At 49.8% G+C, this 22,004-nt stretch overlaps 1 protein-coding gene across 2 annotated transcripts; it reads left to right on the plus strand.

Moving 5' to 3' along the window:
• Positions 1-12,256: 12,256 nt before the first annotated feature.
• On the plus strand, positions 12,257-18,451 carry GNPNAT1 (glucosamine-phosphate N-acetyltransferase 1). Of its 2 annotated transcripts, none has more exons than XM_015632320.2 (6): positions 12,257-12,320; positions 14,604-14,791; positions 15,431-15,493; positions 16,634-16,761; positions 17,371-17,432; positions 17,642-18,451. In XM_015632320.2, exons 2-6 carry the CDS (start codon positions 14,620-14,622, stop codon positions 17,787-17,789), a joined length of 573 nt encoding a protein of 190 aa, XP_015487806.1. In that variant the 5' UTR covers positions 12,257-12,320; positions 14,604-14,619; the 3' UTR covers positions 17,790-18,451. The 2 variants fall into 2 exon arrangements, with proteins under 2 accessions (XP_015487806.1, XP_015487805.1); XM_015632319.2 differs by lacking the exon at positions 12,257-12,320 and adding an exon at positions 12,484-12,566.
• Positions 18,452-22,004: the final 3,553 nt, after the last annotated feature.

The raw sequence follows: 22,004 nt of genomic DNA on the forward strand, positions 1-22,004 counted from the left end.
CCATATTCATGTTTAACTTTCCAAAGCTGTCCTTTGAGATAATGCTGCTTAATAAAGTAAGCTTGAAATGTATCTTTTTTTTTTTTTTTTAATAAGTGTATTTTTTGGTTCGTTTTTTTTGGTTGGTTTTTTTTTTTGTTTTTTTTTTTTTTTTTTGGTTGGTTTTTTTTTTTTTTGGGTTTTTGTTTTGTTTTGTTTTGCATTACCAGACCAGTTAATCTGTGTGCACTAATGAGCACTTCTGTTAATTTGCTATAACCAGACCATGTCTGGGCAGGGTGACAGTGCAGATCCAGACTCTGACGGGCAGATCAGGATAAAGATTTAACTGACTTTAAAAAGCCAATTTTTGAAGAGAACTCTAAGCCATCTTCTTGTAAAGCCATCCAGGGCTAACCTATGTGAAGTCTATTTATCATGTTTAATGCATGAGTGTTTTATTTCCTTTTTTTGGTGTTTTTATTCTGTACATTTGACCTGTTTGAAGTCGTCCTGCTCCCAAGCAAAGCTGCCATCTCTCCTCTCACACTACACCAGGACTCTGAAGGTGCCTGACATGACTTTGAGGATAGTTTTGTGTGGCCTCGAAGATGTTCTTCTGTTAATCTGTTATAGCTTGGTTTTATTTGTTTAACTTGCCTTTTGATAATCATTTATATTGTCTTTTTTTTTTTTTTTAATTTTATTTGTACACCGTATTGTATTATGACACTTTTAGTATTCACCAGCATAGTCACTGTTCTGCCTCTGATATGCAAATTTTTTCATTACGATATGAAGTAAAAGGTTTATGAAGTAAAGGTTTTTGTGTAACTAATGTAAAAAAAACCACAAATTTTATAAAGTTGTACAGTTTTTGTAACTAGTCTCACAAACCAGCTAGGATATTGCATAGATCAGCAGTAACTGTAGGATGTCTGGAAGGGGTACGGGGACGAACCAATAAAAAAACCCACAAAAAATACAATTTCAGCCCAATAAATTTTGATCTAAGTTCAAGGGGATTCCAGAGCTGTGCCACAACACCCTCAGTAGCTGATCCCTGGGGCCAGGACTGCCAGGTTCATTAAGCCATTCCCACATTAATGCTAACGAGGAGGGATCCCGTGCCCACCTAATGCCAAGGAAAAACCAGTGTTGCGTTCCCGTAGTCCGTGGTATCAAGACTATGTTCAAATACATTTTATTTTAAATAAAAGTCAAATCTTTTATTTAACATTCAGCTGCCACTCCTGGTTTTTGGGGTCTAACTGTGCTGTGGAAAGGCCATAAACACCTCCTGTAGGATGGAGCCATCCCGTGCTGGGCTTGGGCTCCCTCCTGCTGCCTTATCCCAAGTTTGCTGAAACAAATCCCACAAAAAAAAGCAACAAAAAGTTGTAAAATTCTGGAATGGTTTGGGTTGGAAGGGACTTTAAAGCCCATCTCCTTCCACCTCCTGACATGTCAGGGACACTTCCACTATCCCAGGCTGCTCCAAGCCCTGTCCAGCCTGGCCTTGGACACTTCCAGGGATCCAGGGGCAGCCACAGCTGCTCTGGGCACCCTGTGCCAGGGCCTGCCCACCCTCCCAGCCAGGAATCCCTTCCAATATCCCATCCATCCCTGCCCTCTGGCACTGGGAGCCATTCCCTGTGTCCTGTCACTCCAGGCCATTGTCCCCAGTCCCTCTCCAGCTCTCCTGGAGCCCCTTCAGGTCCCCTGTAGATCCCACTCCCTGGCCAGGCAGTGGGAAGCAGCCCAGGGATTCAAGGAATCAAATCTAAGCCAAACTCCTAAACTGTGTCCCCAAGTGTCACATCCACAAAGCTTTTACATCCCTCCAGTGACTCCACAGCTACCCTGGGCAGCCTGTTCCAGTGCCTGACCTTCCTTTCCATCACGGAATTTCCCCTAATACCCAATGGAAGCCTCCCCTGGACAAACTCATCTCCCCATTTCTGCACCGCTCCTTTCCCAGGCTGCACCCTTGCTCCATAAAATCCAGGATAAGGGGTGGCCTGCTGGGGCTGGGAGATTCCTCCCAGTGCAGCAGGGGTGGAGCAGCAGCCAGGACGTGCCAGGGATTCTCCCAGTCCTGCCCCACGCCCGCGGGTTCGTTCTTTGGGATGCAGCAAGCCCGGGCAGCTCCGAGACACGCGAGCGAAGGGCAGCGAGCACGCTCCTGGCAGGGAGCACCAGGATATCTCTGGAACAGCTCCAAAGCTGGGTGTGTGATGAGGATGGATCCCTGGAAAATATTTCCCTCCTATTGCCCAGCCTGAGGTTAGGCAGGATGGGGAGGTGAAAAGATGGGGAGAAGATGCCCTCAGTCCATCCGTCCCCAGGCACCTCGGCAGGGCCCGGCCCACAGCGATGGGGCAGGAAACACCGAGCAGAAAGGCACAGGAGGTCGGGGAAGGGCCATGGGAAGGCAGAGGCTGCTGTCAACCACAGCCCTTCCCGAGGCTGGGAGCTGGGAGAAGCCCGGTGGGAAGCGGTGCTGGAGCTGCAGGAAAGGATCCCAGGGGGTTGGAGGTGATCCCAAGGAGACTGCTGGGTTTTCCAGGAGCTTTCCTAGATGAAAACTTCCTTTCTCCTTGGATGGAAAGATGTAAATGGTAATGAGATGTTGGAGAGGAGCGGGGTAATAAATGATGTGGTTTTCCTAAAATCTGGAGAAACAGCAGATAAAATACAGCACAGATGGGAATGGCCACGGGCTGAGGATGGACAGGGGTGAGGAAGGAAAAAGGATTAAGGAGGGAAATGGTGAGAGCTGGAGCTCGTGGGAAGGGAAGGATGATCCACCCCAGGGACACGCAGCAGTGAGGACAAGGAGGTTTGTGGTTGTTTGCTCCATGATCCTGAGCCAAAGGAAAACCAGGATGTGGTGGGCACAGAGGGTTTCCAGTGATGTGGGAGTCACAGGCCGGGTGGGTTTGGGGTGTCTGGGCATCAAACCCAGCAGCAGAGAATGAGGAGGGTCTTGGCAAGTCCCAGATCCTGCAGGACTTCCCATTCTTCCAGAACTGGAAAAAGACACAGAAATTTATTTTGCTGACATAGGGAAATCTGGCTGTGGTTGGTTTTTTTGGGTAATTGAAGGAATAATCCAAATTAAAACCCAAACCAAAACCCTGGAGAAGCCACCCGTGGGTGTCCCCAGTGCCCGGGGTGACTCAGCCAACACAAACCAGTCAGTGGCTGTGCTTGGGAAAGAGGAATTATTTCCAACTTCCAGTGATGGGGAGGGACATTCAAAGCCAACAGAGCTGCTCAAACCTCGGTTTAACAAAATAAGTGGCAGAGATGCCTGAAAATGGGACAACTCCAGCCCTCCAACAGCAGCAGGGCCAGGGGGATGATGTTCCTCCCTTGCTGACCCCGCTGCAGGGCCTTGAGGAGGGGAAAAGGAAAAAATAAATCACTTTTTGGCAAGGTACTGATGCAAACCGGCTGCCAGGCTGAAAATGCACCTCTCTGAATGCAGCAGGGGATTTGGATGCCTGTGTGAGGCAGGCATGGCCTGGGGGGTCGGCTGAAATTCCTGGGGCGTTTTAAATCCCAAGTAATTTAATACCGCGCAGATGGGCGGGTGCCGGAGCGGGATCGGAGCGGGATCGGCGGAGTTTTGGATGCGGGAGAGGTTTGCACAGATATTTTAAAAACACAGCAATAAATGAAATATCCCTGCAGCAGGGAGGGGGTGAGAGCTGGGTATGGAGATATCCTGCTGGCAGGAATTGATGGAAAAGGGACATTTGGGGGAGCTGCTGGTTTGTGGGGAGGGCAAGCACTCCCCATCCTTGGAAATTTTCAAAGTGGATGGGGCTTGGAACAACCTGGGATAGTGGAAGGTGTCCCCGTACATGGCAGGAGGTCAGAAAGAGATGATGTTTAAGGTCCTTTCCAACCCCAAACATTCCGTGACTGCGATTCTCTAACACAAACTGATCCCCAGGCACTCCAAAAGGAGCGGGGTTATTCCCTACACCCAGGACATGTGGGTTCCCAAAAGCCCTCCCGTGGATGGCCACCCCAGGGCCTTTCCTGTGGTGGGCAGGGGCTGAAAAGATTAAAATTAATCCTTAAATTAATCCATAGGAAACCCGAGGCAGATGAGTCACTCCAGTGTCTCGAAGCACACTGGAGACTTTCCAGCCTCCAGGCCGGGAAGGGGCTCCTGGGTGGCCACCAGCACTTCCCTGGCTGTGTGCAAAGACATCTCCCAAATTCCCGGAGCTCACACACACCAAGGGGGAATGAGAGAGCTTTATCCCACCTTGCCCTGCCTTGTCCAAGCCCCTCCTGGGGTTGAGCATCCCAGGGCTGGGATCAGCAGCACCTTTCACCCTGAGCTGCCCCACAGAGGGACCCTCTGAGGGCACTCAGGACCACCAGGGATTTTCCTGGAATTGATTAGGGATGCAGGAAAGCCAGACCTGGCGTCGCCAGAGCCAGGATCCAGCACAGCAGCGCTGGAACCGCACACGGATGTGGATGTGCCTGCTTCTGTCTGGCTCAGACAAACCTCATTTCCCAGGTGTATTATCCCTCGTCTCCGATGCAGGAAGGGACGGTGAGGATCCAAAGCCCTCCAGAGTGACGACACCAGGAGCGGTTTAATGGCTCTAATTAAATTCAGGCGGATCGGTGACCGCGCTCATGCGGCTCCAAACCTTTCTGGAGACCAGTGGGGGTTTTATTTGTTTGCTTTCAGTCTCACAAGAGCCCCGAGGCACTAAAGAGATAAAAGATCCATAAATATCTGCTGGATGTTATAGATCTGAAACAAATAAAGTGCCCCCCCCGCTCGCAGCGCTTCCCGTAAGCACCAGTGCAATGTGGGCCCTGCGCCTGCTCCCGTTTCCATCGGCATCCCAGCCTTCCCTTTGAAATCCCCTGCATCCCTCCAGCTGTTCCACATATTTCAGGCTTCAGCCTCCCCCCAGAAACTGCTCCTTTAAGCTCTCCCGTCTGCTTTTCATAATTCCAGGATGCAAGCGGGGACTTTTCCCAGGCCGAAGGTCTGCGATCCCTCGGGATGCAAACCTGGAGCTGCAAACTGATGGGCTGTGGGGGGAGAGGCTGGGAAACACCAGTTTAAGAAGAATTTGAAACCCCAACATGCCAAATTCATCCCAGGGAAGCTGCCAGGGAGCTCACATCAGTGTGATCGGCATTTGGTCTGATCTGAGGAAGAGGCTGCATTTCAGGAGTTTTTTTTAGCTTGACACAGGAGCAGCAAAATATTTCCCAAATTCCCAAGTGACTCGGAAAGGCCAATCCCATATTTCACAGCGGCTCAAATAGGCAGGAACCTGTCAGAGACTGAAATCATTCAGAAAATTTTCCCTTTGATCCCCAGCTAAGACAAAGAGTTGGTAACAGAGCTCCCCTGTGCTGTCAGCTCCTGGTGAAGCTGCAGATTCCCAGCTGGTGGGAAGCCTCTGCTTGCAAAACTCCCACTCCCCCTCCTCTGAGAACGCAGCAGTTTGAGCAAATAAAGCATTTGCTCTGGGTTTTATTTTTGGCTTTTGGTCAACAGCTGGTCCGTCCCTAATGAGTGAGCTGGGCTTTGATTTCCTGCCTGGAGAAGGGGGTGAGAAATGGGAGAGGATCTGGGTTAGAAATTTGACTCACACCAGTGATCCCAGCTGGGATTTACTCCCATTAGTCCTTTGCCTGGGGACACGTCCCAAAGAGAGGCACTGGAACAGCTCAGGAACAAGCATTAGGGGCCACAGGGGAACTGCAGGGGTGCCCAGAGAAAGTGAAGCTCTCTGATCCCAGGCTGTCCAAGGAAAGGCAGCGCACTGCCCTCCAAACTGGGCTCAGGGAATGGGATAACAGTGGCTCTGTTGTTCCCCTTGTGCCATTTCCTCATCGTCATCACAGGATCCAAGAATGGTTTGAGGTAGAAGTGGCCTTAAATCCCACCTTATTCCAATCCCCTTCCACTATCCCAGGCTGCTCAGAGCCCCATCTGACCCGGCACTGAAAACTTCCAGGGATGGGGCTGCCACAGCTTCTCTGGGCACCCCCCTGGGCCACCTCACCACCCTCACAGCCAGGAACTTCTTCCCAATATCCCATCCAGACTTGCTCTCTTTACCACATCTTCTTTTGTTTCAGAGCATTTGAGCCTACTGAGCTCAGGTTTGAGCTCTCCCCCACCAGTGGGAGATAGTATGTTGGTCCCAGTGGGGTGAGCCCATCTAATTCCTGCTCACTCATCCTCATCCTCATCCTGCAGGGGCATCCCAGGACACTTGGGAAAAAACAGGTTCCTGGTATCCCTGACGGCTCTCAGCAGATTTAGGCAGGAGGGCAAAGAGCTGCTGTGACGCTGAGGCAAGAGTTTTGTGAGTTCTGTGAGTTCTGTGAGTTCTGTGAGTTTTGTGAGTTCTGTGAGTTTTGTGAGTTCTGTGAGTTCTGTGAGTTCTGTGAGTTCTGTGAGTTTTGTGAGTTCTGTGAGTTCTGTGAGTCCTGTGAGTTCTGTGAGTTCTGTGAGTTCTGTGAGTTTTGCTTTTCCCCTGCCGAGGCAGCGAGGGCGAGGAGAGCTCTTGGGAATGGCAAACCTGGGAAGAAGCCTGCCCATCCATGCAGAGGGACAGGGCTCTCCCAAGGCCACCTCCAGCCTCCAGCCATGCTGTGTCCCACCCTGGGTGGCCCTCTGGAGGGACCACATCTGATCCACATCATCTCCCAGCTGAAAATCACGTGTCAGGCCCTTCCAAGGATGCAGCCAGGGGCTTTCTGGAACTCAGGGTCCAGCTGATGGCCATGGGCAGCTGCTTTATCTCCTGAATGTTTTTCCCTTCCCATAAACAGGAGGAGAGGGTGGGAATGTGTCTGAGACAGAGCAATGATGGCAAGGAGGGAGAGGGGTGTAAATATTGCAAAGCACTGAAGTGCTGCATCCTGGCAGAGAACTGAGAAAAGGGAATGTGGCTGGTGGGGGAATGTGCAGGAGATGAAGTCAGGATACCTGGCCCCAACTGCTCCCCCAGCACCCACATTGTCCCAGATGTCCACAGAACCTGGAAATGAGAGCACCTGGAAGCTTCACGTCTCAAATTGTCCTTCAAGCCCTCTGTGACCAAGTCAATCCAAACAATGCTGTTAATTAGGCAGAGTTCAAAAGTAACCCTGAGGGATTTCCTGCCTCCTCTTCCTCCCCTACAACTGTGCCACAAGGCAAGAGAAAGGAGGAAAAGCTTGTAAAGCAGAATTAAGGGAAGATGCTCCATGGAGCATCCCTGATTAATCATTTTCCTTTCATTTTGAGGGGTCCCCATCCTCCCCTGGTCCACACACCCCCCAAAGCACTGCTCACCTTTCCCATCCCACGCACACAACACGTGTAAGCTCTCCGAGGTACACTGGGCTTCGTTCAGTTCAGCTCTCTAAATTCCAGGGAAGCAGCCAGGCAGTGGCAGGGATATCTCGTTCTCTGCAGGGTTGCAGGAGCAGCTGCAGACACGGAAGAAGCTGAAATCTGATGTGTAATAACTCCACCTAGAGGGAAAAAGGACTGGGAGGGAGAGGCCACGGGTGAGCGCAGCAGTGCTGAGCACATTCCCGATCCTGGTGGCACAGAGGAGTCATTGCTGCCTGGACACAGGGATGGCCATGGGACAACACAGGCATGACCACACAATTGTGTCATCCCCGAATGGTTTGGGTTAGAAGGGACTCCAAAGCCCATCCAGTGCAACCCCCTGCCATGGCAGGGACACCTTCCACTATCCCAGGCTGCTCCAAGCCCCGTCCAACCTGGCCTTGGGCACTTCCAGGGATCCAAGGGCAGCCACAGCTGCTCTGGGCACCCTGTGCCAGGGCCTCACAGGGAAAAATTTCTTTCCAATATCTAATCTAAACTTCCCCTCGTTCAGTTTCCATGCTCTGTCCCTTGGGTGTATCTGAGACCATCAGTTCCCAGGGATCCCATGGCCGGCTCCAATCCCAAAGCCACCTGTCCCTTTCCACCCCCAGGAACAGCTGCCCCTCACTGGTCTCACACAGAAGATTCTTCAAGTCCTTCCCTTGGGACAGTCACCTATATCCCTTAAATATTCCCCAATACCCATGGAAGAGGAGGGCAAGAGATCAGGGCTGTATTTCCTTTGGAGAAGCTTCAATCCTGAATTTATCACAGAAACAACCTTTGGGAAACACAGCACTCCTTAAGTGTCCCACTGATGGGACATCAGGTGACTGCAGAGGCAGCCACTGGGCAAATGCCATCTTGGTGCCACCCTGGTGGAAAGGAAAAAAGTAAAAGCTGTTAATTACTCACCAATCCAGGAAAACAGCTTAGGGAATCCACAGTGTGCTCATTTTGTAGGGGAAGATGTGTCATCCCAACTGCTCTGCCTGTGGCTGATGGGAAAATGTCCTTTCACCCCAAATCTCTGGAGTCACCTGCAACATGCACACCCCTGTACCTGCAGCACTTTGGGATCAGAAGCACCATTTGGGCTTCATCCCCCACTTCTCACCCTGAGGCCAGATTCCTGCTAGATCTGATCCCAGCTCCCATTTTTTGGGATCAGCTGATACTATTTCACTTCCCATAAAACAGCCACATCCAAAGGAGGGTGAAAGCCAAAATTAAGTTTCTTGTTGGAGCTTTTTTGTTGTATTTTTTAAGCATTTATTTGGACTCTGAGCCAGGATATTGGAGCATTAATAAGGGGAGATGTTGACAGCTTTTGGTAGAGATTTTCTCCTTGAATAAAGAGCGAGTTTGGGACATGGGCAGCAAAGGTGGGAAAACCTGAAGACACCAAACACTTCCAGCCTCCATGGATGGCAAGCTGGGGCTGCAACACCCCTGTGGCTCCAAACACTTTCTGGGCAGTTAAATTACATTTGGCTGCTTGGTTAAAGATGGGATAATTATTTCCAGTGAGGCAGACACGCTCCAGATGCACTTCTCCTTCCTTAACTGCACTAACACTACCCCAAACCCCAAGGAAATGCCATTTCCCAGGCCCAGGAGGCCATCTGTCTGGCAGCAGAGCTTTGCCAGGTTTCCTCTTGACTTTATTAAGCTGGAGCAGGTATTTAGTTCCTCATTATCTGTCTGCAGGAAACACTTGGGGAGGCAGAGCATCTTTCTCTCCAGGAGATAAACAGGATCCTCTGCAAAATCCAGGTGCCTGGAGCTGGTTTGTGAAGCTCTTCAGACATTTCCACCCCTCGAGATTTGTTTGTGGCTGGATGTATCCCTGTCTATGAGAGGTTAGAAGAACCAAAGAGGCCGATCCTTGGGTATTCCAAGCCCTGAGCATGCTTCCAAAACAGAAAAACACTTTTATTGTGGCAAGGATTCCTCCGTTCTTCCTGCCTTGTGTCATGAAGCTGAAGGAAAAGGAGAGCACTTTTTCTTCTCTCCTCATAAAGCAGGGTGTGTCAGGCTCTGACATTTACATCAAACAAGTGCATGGCTCCCTTCCCATCTTCCTGGCTGTCCCACGGGCATGGATTTGCAATTTCCATGCCGGCAAATCCAGAGCGGCCAAAGGAGATCACTTTGCTGGAGTTTTGGGATTTTTCCCCAGCTGCAACAGAAAACGCCACAGTGGAACCAGTGGAGAGATGTGGAAATGAGGAAATCGGTGGAAAGATGTTATTTCAACTTTCCCCTTGGTCTTCAGCAGCCAAATCCTGGCCTCAGAGACAGCAGGGAGTTGTGGATCCTTGTTGGCCTTGGAATGGATTACAGAATATCCTGGGTGGGAAAGAACCCCCAAGGATCAGAGTCCAGCTCCAGGCCCTGCACAGACACCCCAACAATCCCACCCTGAGCATCCCTGGGAGAGGCATCCACACACTCCTGGAGCTCCAGCAGCCTCAGGAATGTCACCCAGCACCCTCTGGATGAAGAACCCTTCCCTAATATCCAACTAAACTCCCCTGGCACGGCTCCAGCCCTTCCTTGGGTCCTGTCCCTGCTCAGCAAAGAAGAAAAACCCATTTCAAGTGTGGACTCAGCAAAGTGGCTGATCCCTGATCCCATTTTTCCCATTCTGGGAACACCAATCAATGTAATTGAGCTGTTGGAGTGAGTCCAAAGGAGGCCACCAATCTGATCAGAGGGATGGAGCAGCTCTCCTGCAAGGAAAGGCTGGGAGAACTGAGATTGTTCAATCTGGAAAAGACTTCAGGGTGACCTAATTGCAGCATCCAGTGTCTGAAGGAAGCCTACAAAAAACATGGAGAAAGACTATTTACAAGGGCCTGGAATTACAAGGAAGGTTTTCTCATACAGATCATCCCCCTGCTCTGGTTTAGACTCTTGCTGCTACAAAATCCACGTGCAAAAAGGTTTGTCAGCACCTGTGGTGGGAAATGGGACAGCACTGGTTTCCAGGGCTGACAAACTCAGCCTTGCTGGGGCACAGCAAGAGTTTTAACCAAAATAACGGATTTTCCCCTCATTTTTCAACATTCCACTGCCACACAGCGGAGATCAGAAGTTGGGATACACAGAGGACACTGCTCAGCTGTTAAATCCCACAGGCCAGATGCACCTTCTGGGCCAGGATGTCCCTCCACAGCGACTGTTGGGATCAGGGAGGATGCACCTGGGTAAGGATTGTCCAAAATTCGCTGCATTCCTGCTGCAGGTCCAGGACCTCTGCTCTGAGCCTCAGTGGGGAAAGCTGGGCTGACCCCATGTGGTCATGGCCTTGTTACGGCATGGTTTTGGTTTTAAAAAGCATCAACTTTCCACTTATTCAGACAAAAATGTAAAATCTACTTCAAATCCATAAAATCTTTCCATCAAGGAAAAGGCACTGTGGTGAGAGTTAAGCTAAACCTCTGTCTATCATTTTTCACACCATGGAAATCTGTCCACCCTCCCAGTGTCCCTGTTCAACCAGCCAAAGCAGCACAACATAATATTCATTTTTAGCATGGATGGGACATTCCCAATCCTCTGAATCCCTCAAAACAAAAGAGAAGGGTTAGGAGGAGACATTCACACCCAGTTTGTGCCTTTCCCTTGCAGTAAAAGGTTAAATATTGTAGTGGTTCATCTGGCTGCAATCTGGGAGCTTCGCCCCCAGATTTTGGGTGTGCCTGGACCAAGGGAGGTTGGTGTGTGTCATCTGGTCACTCTGGGCCTGAAGAAGTAAAAAATAAGGAATGTTGATTGTTTCCACGGTTACAGAATGATTCATTCTGATGGTAAAATAACAGGGGAGACACATGGAAAATGAAAATCATGTCTCAGAAGCGTTTTGTGTCATTTTTGCGTTCACAAGTTCTCCTGCTGCAGGCTACATGCGTGCCCTGACCTCAGCTGTTCATAAAAGTGTCTCTTGAGATCATCCCAGTGTTGGGTTTTTTTATTGAAAAGGAATTGAAACCTTCAATCATAAAGTCTGTCAGCCTTGGAAGATGAACAAGGCCCATCCCAGCACAGTCGTGTCCAAACAGAGAAATGGAACCTCCATAAACAATCCCACTGAAATAAAAATTATCAAAGTGAGGGCCTGGAGGACCAGGACAAGAGGTGATGGCTTTAAATTGGAAGAGGGTGGATTTAGATGGGATGTTAGGAAGGAATTTTTCCCTGTGAGGGTGGGGAGGCCCTGGCACAGGGTGCCCAGAGCAGCTGTGGCTGCCCCTGAATCCCTGGAAGTGTCCAAGGCCAGGCTGGACAGGGCTTGGAGTAACCTGGGATAGTGGAAGGTGTCCCTGCCTAGGGCAGAGGGTAAAACCTCATCTTTAGAGGTCCTTTCCCACTCAACCCAGTCTGGAATTCCACGATCCGATAAAAAAAATCCAAATCCATCAAATGCCTCAGCCTTGGTACCCCTGAGGCGCCAAAGAGCAAGGGGTGTGTGTGTGTGTGAGAGCTGAGGTCTGTCGTGCCTCGCTGCCCTCACCCTTCTCCTCGCCGAGCCCACTGGGGCTTCTGAGAGGGTGAAAAGACCCTTGAGGTGACGGGAAGAGAGGCGGTAGCGCCCAGCCTAGACAAGACCCACGATCACCACACGCCACCCCCCGCCATCTTGGCGGCTCTCTGAGGGCGGGGCGGGGGGCGTGGCCTCTCTGAGGGGGAAGGGGCGTGTCCACAGCGCCCCCTCCCAACCCGCGTGAGGGGGCGGGGCGGCCCCAAAGGTCGCGAGGCCGGCGAGGCGCTGAGGGGGGCGTGGCCAGGGGGCGGAGATCGGCGGCGATTGGCCGCGGTTGGCGTCGGGCGGCTGCGATTGGCTGAGCGCTAAGAGGGGGCGGGCGCGCGCGCGCGCCGGACCCGGCACGGCCCCGCCCACCCTGCCACGTCCGTGCGGCGCGTGCGGCGGGGCCGGCGCGCGCGGGTGAGTGCGGCCAGGGGGCCTGAGGGGCTGCGGGAGGGGAACCCTCTGAGGGCTCGGTCTGGGGAGGGGTCTCACCCCTGAGGGGCTGCTCCAGCCCGGGAGCGATGTGGGGACACCAGCGAGGGGCTGCGCGTGGGGGGGGGGGCGTTGATATGACCGCCCCGAAAGTCTGCGTGTGATGCAACCGGATGCTCCTCCACCGAGGGGCTGCGGATGGAGTGAGGGGGTGCCCTCAGTGGGCCATGTGTGAGTTGAGGGGTCCCCTCTGAGGGGTTGGTTTGGGGAAGGGTCCTATCCCCGAGGGGCAGCTTCAGCTGAGGGGAGCTCTAGGGACTCCCCGAGAGGCCGTGTGTGGGGTGAGGGGGTGTGGGACCCCCCGAAGGGCTGTGTATGAGGGAAGGGGTTGAGGGGATCCTCTCAAGGGGCCATGTGTGAGGCGGGGGAGCCCCTCGAGAGGTTGGTTATGTAGTGGGTTCTGTCCCAAGGGGCCGCTTCAGCTGAGGAAAGCTTTGGGGACCCTCCAGGGGCAGAGCTGGGCTCTGTCACCCCGTCCCCCAAAACCGGGGGGCTGGCAGAGATCTGACCAGGCACCCCCTGACCCTCCCAGGGGGTTTGGGGTGTCCCTCAGCAGCTCAGCTCAGGGACACCCTGCTCCCAACAGATGCGGGGATCCTGGGATGCTCCAGGGAAACTTCACTGTGCACCAGGACAAGCTCTTCATCTCTGTACCTTAATCCCTTTTTTTTTATTATTATTATTTTAATTGACATTATCTTAAGTCATATTTCTGCCTCTGAGTGTAGCTTGCAGGTCCATCCTGCTCCAGCTGTGCCAGAAGTAGTGGGGAAATGACTCTTAGTTGGTCACTAATTGCTCATAGAGCATCAAAAATTTTATTTTCTCTATGTGCTTTTCCCTTGGTGTGCTGTAACCCTGAGCTGGAGTTTGAGGGTTGCTTTATTCTGTACAGACACTGTTTGAATGTTTATATGGACACTTGGGAATTCTGGGGGACAGAGGAAAAGCAATGTTGGACTAGTTGAGAGTGAAATGTTTCTCTTTGTAATTCATCTTTCCTGCTGCTTCATTTTGAAAATTCACATGGGATGAGAGTTTGTGTTCCTGTTTAATTGCTATAACAGCAATTTCTTTTACTTTTATATGCAAAATTAGCACGAGAGCTGGGATTCAAAGGCCAGTGTGTACCAGCAGGTGGCATAGAAAAAGATTATGTGTTGGTCTTTTTAGTTAAGAAATTTCAGTTGGGTTTCTGGAGCCACTTTCACCTTTGAGGTTCATTACACTGTGATGCTTCACAGCAAACATTCTGTTCTTTCTCTGGGCTGTGAGGTGCCTTATTTTAAAAAGTGTCATCCCAAACACTTTTTTTGGCCTGACCACTAGTGTGTGACTGCTGTATGTTCATGGTGCAGCTAAGGCAATCTGAAGATTTATAAAGAAATTTGAAGTTTTCATGAGCTCTGCTCATACCAGAGCCCTGACCAGGTATTCAGAGGGGACAGAGTAAGAATTATTTTCCTTTATCATAGAATTCCTGGTTGGAAGGCACCTTAAAGCCCATCTCATTCCACAACCTTCTGCTATCCCAGGTAGCTCCAAACCCTGTCCAAGCTGGCCTTGAATGCAATTAGGAAAATCCATCTCCTTGTCACCCAGAATAACCCCCAGCTCCCTATTCTCTAATCATTAACATGTATCTATCACTGTCCCCTTGGCACTGGGGCTTTCCCTGTTAGTGGACACTGTGGGGCTGTGCTTGGCAGCTGGGCTCTGCAAACACACACAGCAAACAGGACAGCCCAGGACAGGCAGGTTGGGCTGTGCCATCACCTGCTGTGGGATGTGGCACCTTGTGCCCGAGAGATGAAATATCTGTGGGGTGGGACTGGTTGGAAAAAAGCACATTTTTAGGTTTTAGGTTGAACAGGAGCGCAAATGATGGCTGGACAAGTTGTTGGGAGATTTCTTGAGGGTGATGCTTTCCTTTCCAGAGGGCCATAGATGTTAAATACCCTCCTCAAAGCCTTATCAGGCTGGATTTTTCCAGGATAAACACACAAGCTCCGTGTGTTGACTCTGGCTGACGTGTGCCGTGTCCGGGTGCACACGCTGTTAACCTGGCAGGTGAAGGCTGAGCAGATAAAGTGAACAGGAGTGTATTCACCTTTCTTGAAATCCCTGAGGACAATCCCATGGCATGGTACAGGGGAAACAACTGATTTAGAGACTGAAGCGTGCCTTACCCGTTTCATTCCGTTGCAGATCGCCGTTTGCAGCCATGATGCCCGTGGCCACCGTGATGCCCGATGACACGCCCATGTTTGACCCCAGCATCCTGCAGGAACTCGACTGGAGTGAGAACACCACGACCTTTTCTCCTGCTATTTCTCCCCTGGATCCAGGGGATGGGCTGGTCCTCAGACCACTCTGCACAGCTGATTTAAATCGAGGTAGAATCCTGCTTTATCTTTGCCAGAAATGACACTGCGGGGCTGAGTTGGTAACTTCGATTTCTGCAGGAGCTCGCAGTAGGTTGGGATTGTTAGTTTTCCCTGATTTATTTTTATCAGCAAACAATTTGATGGAATTTTAGAACATCCTGAGTTGCAAGGGATCAGAGTCCAACTCCTGAACCTGCACAGGGCACCCCAGTGATCCCACCCTGTGCCTTGTCCTAACATCCCTGGGGCTCTGGTAGCCTTGGGGCAGTGACCACATCTCTGAATTTGAGCTTTTGGCATCATGGATTGGTGACCCTAAAAATTCAGTTTACTGTTTTAATCCTAAAATTCAAGTAAAATCTTCCAGATAATCCACAAGTTCCAATTCACCATGGTTTTCAAAGCAACATGAACAAGCACCTTGGTGAATAAATTCTCCTTCAGTTCTGGAATTTGGATAAAAACTTTGGTTTGGACTCATTTATTCCAGGCTTACTTGAGCTTTAGCCAGTCCTTCCACATTGTTCAATCCCATTGTGATGGGATGGTGCCTCTCCAGACAGCTGTGTTGGATTGTTCCCTGCTGTTTGGAGCTGGCTGTGTGTCTGTCCCTCACTGAGAGTTGTTTTCCCCCTCCTTTCCTGACAGGCTTTTTCAAGGTTCTGGGTCAGCTGACAGAAACCGGAGTTGTGAGCCCGGAGCAGTTCATCAGTGAGTGCCTCATTATTCCTTGGCATTTCCATAGGGGTTGCAGGGAATCAGAGGATCCTGATGCTGACAGCAAAGCTGCTCAGGTGTGAGGCTCCTGATGCCAGAGGGAGGGATTAATTCAGCTCCCCTGAGGGAGCCCTTGGCACTCAGCCTTGGATCCAGTTGCAGCTATCCCCAGGGGCTGCTTGGCTGGGACAGGCTTAAATTGTGAAACTGGTTTTTAGACTGAGCTTTAGATAGCTGGGAGCATGGATTTTTTGGGGTGAATTTGGGTTGCTCCAAGCCCCTCCAGCCTGGACTGCAACACTCTCCAGGATAGGGCAGCCACAGCTTCCCTGGACAACACAGCCCCTCATCACCCTCTAAGCGAAGAATTTCTTCCCAATATCCCATCTAACCCTGCCCTCTGGCACGGGGGAGCCATTCCTCTGGTGCTGTCCCTCCAGGCCCTTGACCAAAATCCCTCTCCAGCTCTCTTGAACCTACTTTAGGTCCCCTTTAGATGCCACTCCTGGGCGAGACAGGTGAGGGGAAGCAGCCCAAGGATGCAGGGAATCACAGGACCTAAGCCAAACCCACCACTAATCCATGTCCCCAGGTGTCACATCCACACGTTTTAAACCTCTCCAGGGATGGGGATTGCACCACTGCCCTGGGCAGCTGTGCCACAGCTGGACAACCCTTTCCATTAAATTCTTCCCTGTGAGGGTGGGCAGGCCCTGGCACAGGGTGTCCAGAGCAGCTGTGGCTGCCCCTGCATCCCTGCAAGTGTCCAAGGCCAGGCTGGATGGGGCTTGGAGCACCCTGGGGTAGTGGAAGGTGTCCCTGCCCATGGCAGGGGGTGGAACTGGATGTTCTTTAAGGTCCCTTCCAACCCAGAGCATTCCATGATTTGCTGTTTTAGCAGCCATGTGCAGAGCTGATCAGCAAGGAGGGTTCTCTGGGCAGATAAGGAAAATGAGTTTGTGTAATTCCTGCTATTTCATGTGTTAGTCTGGCTCTGGGGCTTTCATTTTCTGGGCTCCTGGGTGCATCATTCCTGTGATCCCACAGTGATTTGCAGTCAGAGACTGCTGCAGACTTAACTGCAGTTCACTGTCAGCCTGAACTGCCTGTTCCACTCTGTGCCTGCTCCCACAGAAACCTTTGAGCACATGAAGAGATCTGGAGATTACTACGTTACCGTGGTGGAGGACACAAACCTGGGGCAGATCGTTGCTACAGCAACGCTGGTTATAGAACATAAATTCACTCACTCCTGTGCCAAGGTAATTCCTGCAGCTGGGAAGGGAGGAAAAGATCCTGTCCCTGACTCTGGGAGTGTTGGTTTTATGGGGTTACTGTGTGCTGACAACCCCAAGTTGTATCAGGAGAGGTTTAGGTTGGATATTGGGGAAAATTTCCTTGTGGAAAAGGTGGTCCAGCCCTGGCACAGCTACTCAGGGCAGTGCTGGAGCAGCCATCCCTGGAGGGATTTAAAAGCCATGGGGATGTGGCACTTGGGGACAGGGGACAGTGGTGGCCTTGGTAGTGCTGGGGAACAATTTGGCTCAGTGGTGTTGAAGGGCTTTTCAAACCTTAAAAATGGAAATATTCAAAAAATGTATTTTTTAAAAGATCAAATATTTTGTGTATTTAAAAAATATATCACATCCTTGAGTGCTGAGTTGATAGCAAACAGAACTTTGGCTTTTCCTGAGGAAAAGGAGCACTTGGAGATGTGTCCCATTGTCCCAGTGAGCTTGTGAAGGAGTCAGACGTGGTTCTGACAGAGCAGATGGCTGAGGATCTCTGTGCTGGGAGTCCCAGCCAGGCTGTGAACACAGGGAGCTGGAAGGGCAATTCCAGGACTAACAGACACTTGCCTGTGATTTCAGAGAGGCAGGATAGAAGATGTGGTGGTCAGCGGGGAGTGCAGAGGGAAGCAGCTTGGAAAACTGTGAGTATTCCCCACCTGTGCCCTTCCCTACACCTCACACCTTCCTGCCAAGCACCTGGGAAGAATTCAGCCAGCAGGGATCACCAGCTGGGAATAAAATGATCTGCAGGAAAACAGAGAGTGCTGTGAGCCCTCAGTGTTGTGATAATGTAACTAATTAAATATTCACTCACCCAGAATTTAACTCCTGATTTTTTTATCTTTTCCAGATTAACGTCCACCCTCACCCTGCTAAGTAAGAGACTGAACTGTTACAAAATCACACTTGAGTGTCTGCCCAAAAATGTGGATTTCTACAAGAAGTTTGGCTATTTGGTATCTGAAGAAAACTACATGTTTCAACGGTTCTTTAATTAACAATTTCTAGGTGTTTTGGGTTCTTTTTTTTTTTTTTCTTGGAAAGACTGTTGGTGGAGCGCTACAAACATTCTCTCCGTGGAAAATTTCTATAGTTTATTGCTGCAAATGTAACAATCCCTATAGATAATGAACATCAAATGTGTAAATCATGGGGGAAAAAAAATTACTGAGGTTTTAGAAAGGGTCCTCTGGGTTAGAAAATAAGTTTAGAACTAATTTTTACTACTGTGGAGTCGAGGTGAAGCTTTTCTGTTCTAGCTGAATTACAAAAGGACTCGTTAAAGGGATGGTTTTTAACCAAAGGTATATATTTTTATCTGAAATTTTTTCTTGCATTGTATTTTTCTAAAGGTTTGTGCTTCTTTTCTCAGTAGCCAAAGGACAGCCCCTGGGACTGTCCTGGCTGTGCTGATGGAAGGATGACGTAGCTGGGGAAGGGATGAGGCTTCTCTTATGCAGAATTAGTGACACAGAACAGGCCTTAGTTCTGGTTTTTTCCATGACATCTCATGGAAGTGCTGGTGGTGCATCAGAAGTTTTATAGGCACTGTTTTCCAAGACTGGATCTGTTACTGTTGGTACAGGTTAGGGAGAATCCTTAAAGGCTGTGCTGAATTCCCAGTCTAAAAATGGATGTGTGCTTCTCACTGCAGGGCTCCTGCACTTTAGCTGATAACTTGGTTTTCAGGATAATTACTTTTTTTCTGACATAAAAACCCCAGATGTGGTTTGCAGCAGGGCAGAGGGTAACTGGGAAACTGGAATGTCTGAAGGAATGTGTCCCAGATGGATTGGGATTCTGGCTGTCAGTGGGAAGGGCACTGGGATGAGCAGATTCACCTGAGGGAGCTGGGGGTGTTCAGCCCAGAAAAGCCTTAGAGCCACTTCCAGGGCCTAAAAAGGAGAGGGCGGGACACAGGGAATGGCTTCTCACTGCCTGAGGGTAGGGAGAGATGGGGTAGTGGGAAGGAATTGCTGATGTGAGGCCCTGGCACAGGGTGCCCAGAGAAGCTGTGGCTGTCCCTGGATCCCTGGAAGTGTCCAAGGCCAGGCTGGATGGGGCTTGGAGCAGCCTGGGATAGTGGAAGATGTCCCTGTTGGAATGAGATGAGTTTAAGCTCCCTTCCAAGCCAAACCATTCTGGGATTTGCTGAACAGCCCTGGCACAGCAAAGCAGGAGAGAAATGCCCCCTTCTGCTCCTGAGGGATTGCTGCTGCTGCTGCTGCAGAGCTCCCCTCTTGCTGCAAGATTGGATCAATGATTTTAGCACTTTTGCCAGGGGTGAAAAGCAAATAACGTCCAAAGCCCCGGTGCCAACAGTGGTGTTTTGTGTGGGGAGTGACAAATCCCACAGCCATGAATAGGGCATTATACCCAGGCTGGGCTGTTTGTGGGCAGCCAGGCCCTCCACACTGTCCTGCTTTGTGCTCTGGAGAGCGACTCTACAGTGCTGGGGGCTCTGCTTGATCTTCCTGAGGGTTCTCCACTCCATCCACTGTCTCCTTGGTGATGTCTGCTTTATTTATTGATTATTTTTTTAAAGAATAGCTTTGTTTAAGCTGAATAAATGATTGCTACCTGGATCTGGACTGTTTTTCATGGAGTGAGGATGTGCTTGTTGAGCAGTACCACCTGCTGCAGTTACCTGTTCCCCTGCCCTAGGCTGAAAAGAACACTTTTAGCAATTCCATGTGGATTTCTCTCCCAGGAGAAAGCAGATGTGCTCCTCTGACACCTCAAGCCCTGACTCTTGTTCTGTAAAGCAACTCCTGCCTTCTGCTGGCCCAAGTGACTGAGATGGATTTTTTGCCTTTTTGAGTTTTAATTAATTCAGAATTTCCACCGATTTAAAGTGGATTATTTGAATTCCATGGTATCTACAACCATCTAAAGAGCCCCAGGCCCTCATTAAGAGTTAATGAGAAGATCAGAGTGAGGAGCAGGTGCTGTGGCCCCGCTCAGATCGCTGTCAAGCAGCTGAATGGGGTTGAAAGCTGGGGTTTGTGGCTGCAACACAATGGCCCTGCTGGGCACAGCCCCCTCAGAGCAGCTCAAGAGCTCTTTGTTCATCCCAGAGGTGACATTCCCACCCCCCTCTGGAAAAACTACAGCAGCTCCTGTGAATTTATCCACAGTGCAACGGGCTCAGGAGAGAAAAGCCCCTATTTATTATGTATATATAAAAATAGATCTAAAATATAAATATGTATACTGTAGATGTAGATATAAAATCTATTATGGCTATGTATTTTATGTATATATAAAATCTATATATGACATAATATATACATATTTTTATATATATACATACATCTAGAGAGACTATACATATATATATGTATATATGAATTTTATATATGACCTCCTTGAGGCAAACACCAAACCTTTCATAAATGTTTTCCCCTGGGAAGCTCTTCCCTGGACACAGAAGCATCTGGGTACCTCTGGTTTAGATACATAGAATTATATATAGTTATGTAGATCTCTTTATATGTTTTTATATAAATATATATAATCAGAGAAATAATATAGATATAAAACCAACAGTATTTGGACACATAGTTGATAATACTTGAGAATCTCAGACTGGTTTGGGCTGGAAGGGACCTCAAAGCCCATCTCACTCCAGCCCTTGCCCTGGAACACTTCCACTGTCCCAGTTTGCTCCAAAGCCTTGTCCAACCTTGCCTGGAACACTTTTTTTTGTCAGAACCAGCCCTAACAGCAGTGCCAGCTTCTCCAGAGGTTGAATGTTACCTCCTCCCTGCAATTCAATTTTCTGCCTAAGACCTTTCCCACCCTGAGGGAGAGATCTCCAGCTCCTTCATTCTGCTTCCCCCCCTAAGCTGGAAAAGACAATTTCAGCCCCTCACTGAAGAGCTGTGGATTCCCAAAAATTTGGGCATTACAGTTTTGTGTTTGTACCTGGGAAATCAAACATAATAATTCACCCTCCAACTTCTCTTTCCAGTGCACAGTGAGGAACCCTGCTTCCCATTCCTGCCTTTAGTTCCACCCCTAAAAACAAATATTGAAACATCTTCTGGCAGAGAAACTACAGCAGACAGACACAGGAAGTTTTAAATAGACAGCTTAGTAATAGATCTGAGGAAAATTAAATCTCAGAATCCCTTAGGATCTGACAGGCAGACAGACCAGAATGACTGTAAAAGGCACCAGGAGGGGGTAATGCCAGGAAAAAAACTGGATTGATGAAAAATCCTTCGTCATGGAGCTTGTCAGTAGGAAGGGAGTGTTCCCAGGACCCCAGAGAGAACAGACCCAGACACAGAAGAGTCTGGAGAGATGAATCAGTGCCTTCCATCTGTGTTTCATCCCTCCCCTTCCCCAGGGACCTGAAATAGAGAGGGAGTTGATGTTTCCCAGCCCAGTTCCAGCAGCAGCTCGTGGCTGGGGGCTGTGCAGGGCCAGGCACAGCCCCACTGCTGCCATGTGGGAATGCATTTCCCAACGGCCCCAGAGCAGGAACAAACCCTCTACAACTGCAAAACCAGCACAGGACACTGGACACTGACACTGCACTTCTCCAGGAGATAAAGCACTTCCCTTTTTCCAGCTGAAAGGTTCCCAAGGAAAGCATCACACTATTTATTTATTTAATGCAGACTTTTTCCCCCCTGAAGAATGACTCTGCTCCATCACAGCTGTAGGTGGCACAGGGTAGCAGCAGGAATGGGAATGTGCTGCTGGATGCTCTGATCCCCAAATCCTGAGCCCATTTTTCCCCTGGTAAATCATAGTCTGCTCACCAAACTCAGACTTCCCAAAAACACAAGTTTTTCTCACAGCCTTACTCAGTCAGCACAGTGCTCCCAAATCATTCCAGCCCTGGCTTTTAGGCAGCAAACATTGGGAATAAAGCAGGTGCAGAACCAGGACTGTGCTTGCACAACCTCTGTGCTGCTGAGACAGGAGAGTTACAGCTGCACAAACCACCCTGATCCCCAGTCAGAAAACCTTAAAGCACCAAGAAGTGTTTCCTTAGCTGAGTCCAAGATCTAACAAGAGCTGAGCTGAATCCTTTAAGTCTCGATCCCATCATGGGCAGTGCCCTGGGCCTCAGTTTTCAAAGAGTTTTCAGTTTTCAAATCCAATTTTTACCCTTAATTATGCCACTACTGCCTTGCAACAGCAACTACTCCTTGAAAACCAATTTGAGGATGTTCTAAATAGTTCCACTTGAATTACCC

This window comes from Parus major, chromosome 5 (genome assembly GCF_001522545.3).
Source record: "Parus major isolate Abel chromosome 5, Parus_major1.1, whole genome shotgun sequence".
In the NCBI taxonomy this organism is placed as follows: domain Eukaryota; kingdom Metazoa; phylum Chordata; class Aves; order Passeriformes; family Paridae; genus Parus; species Parus major.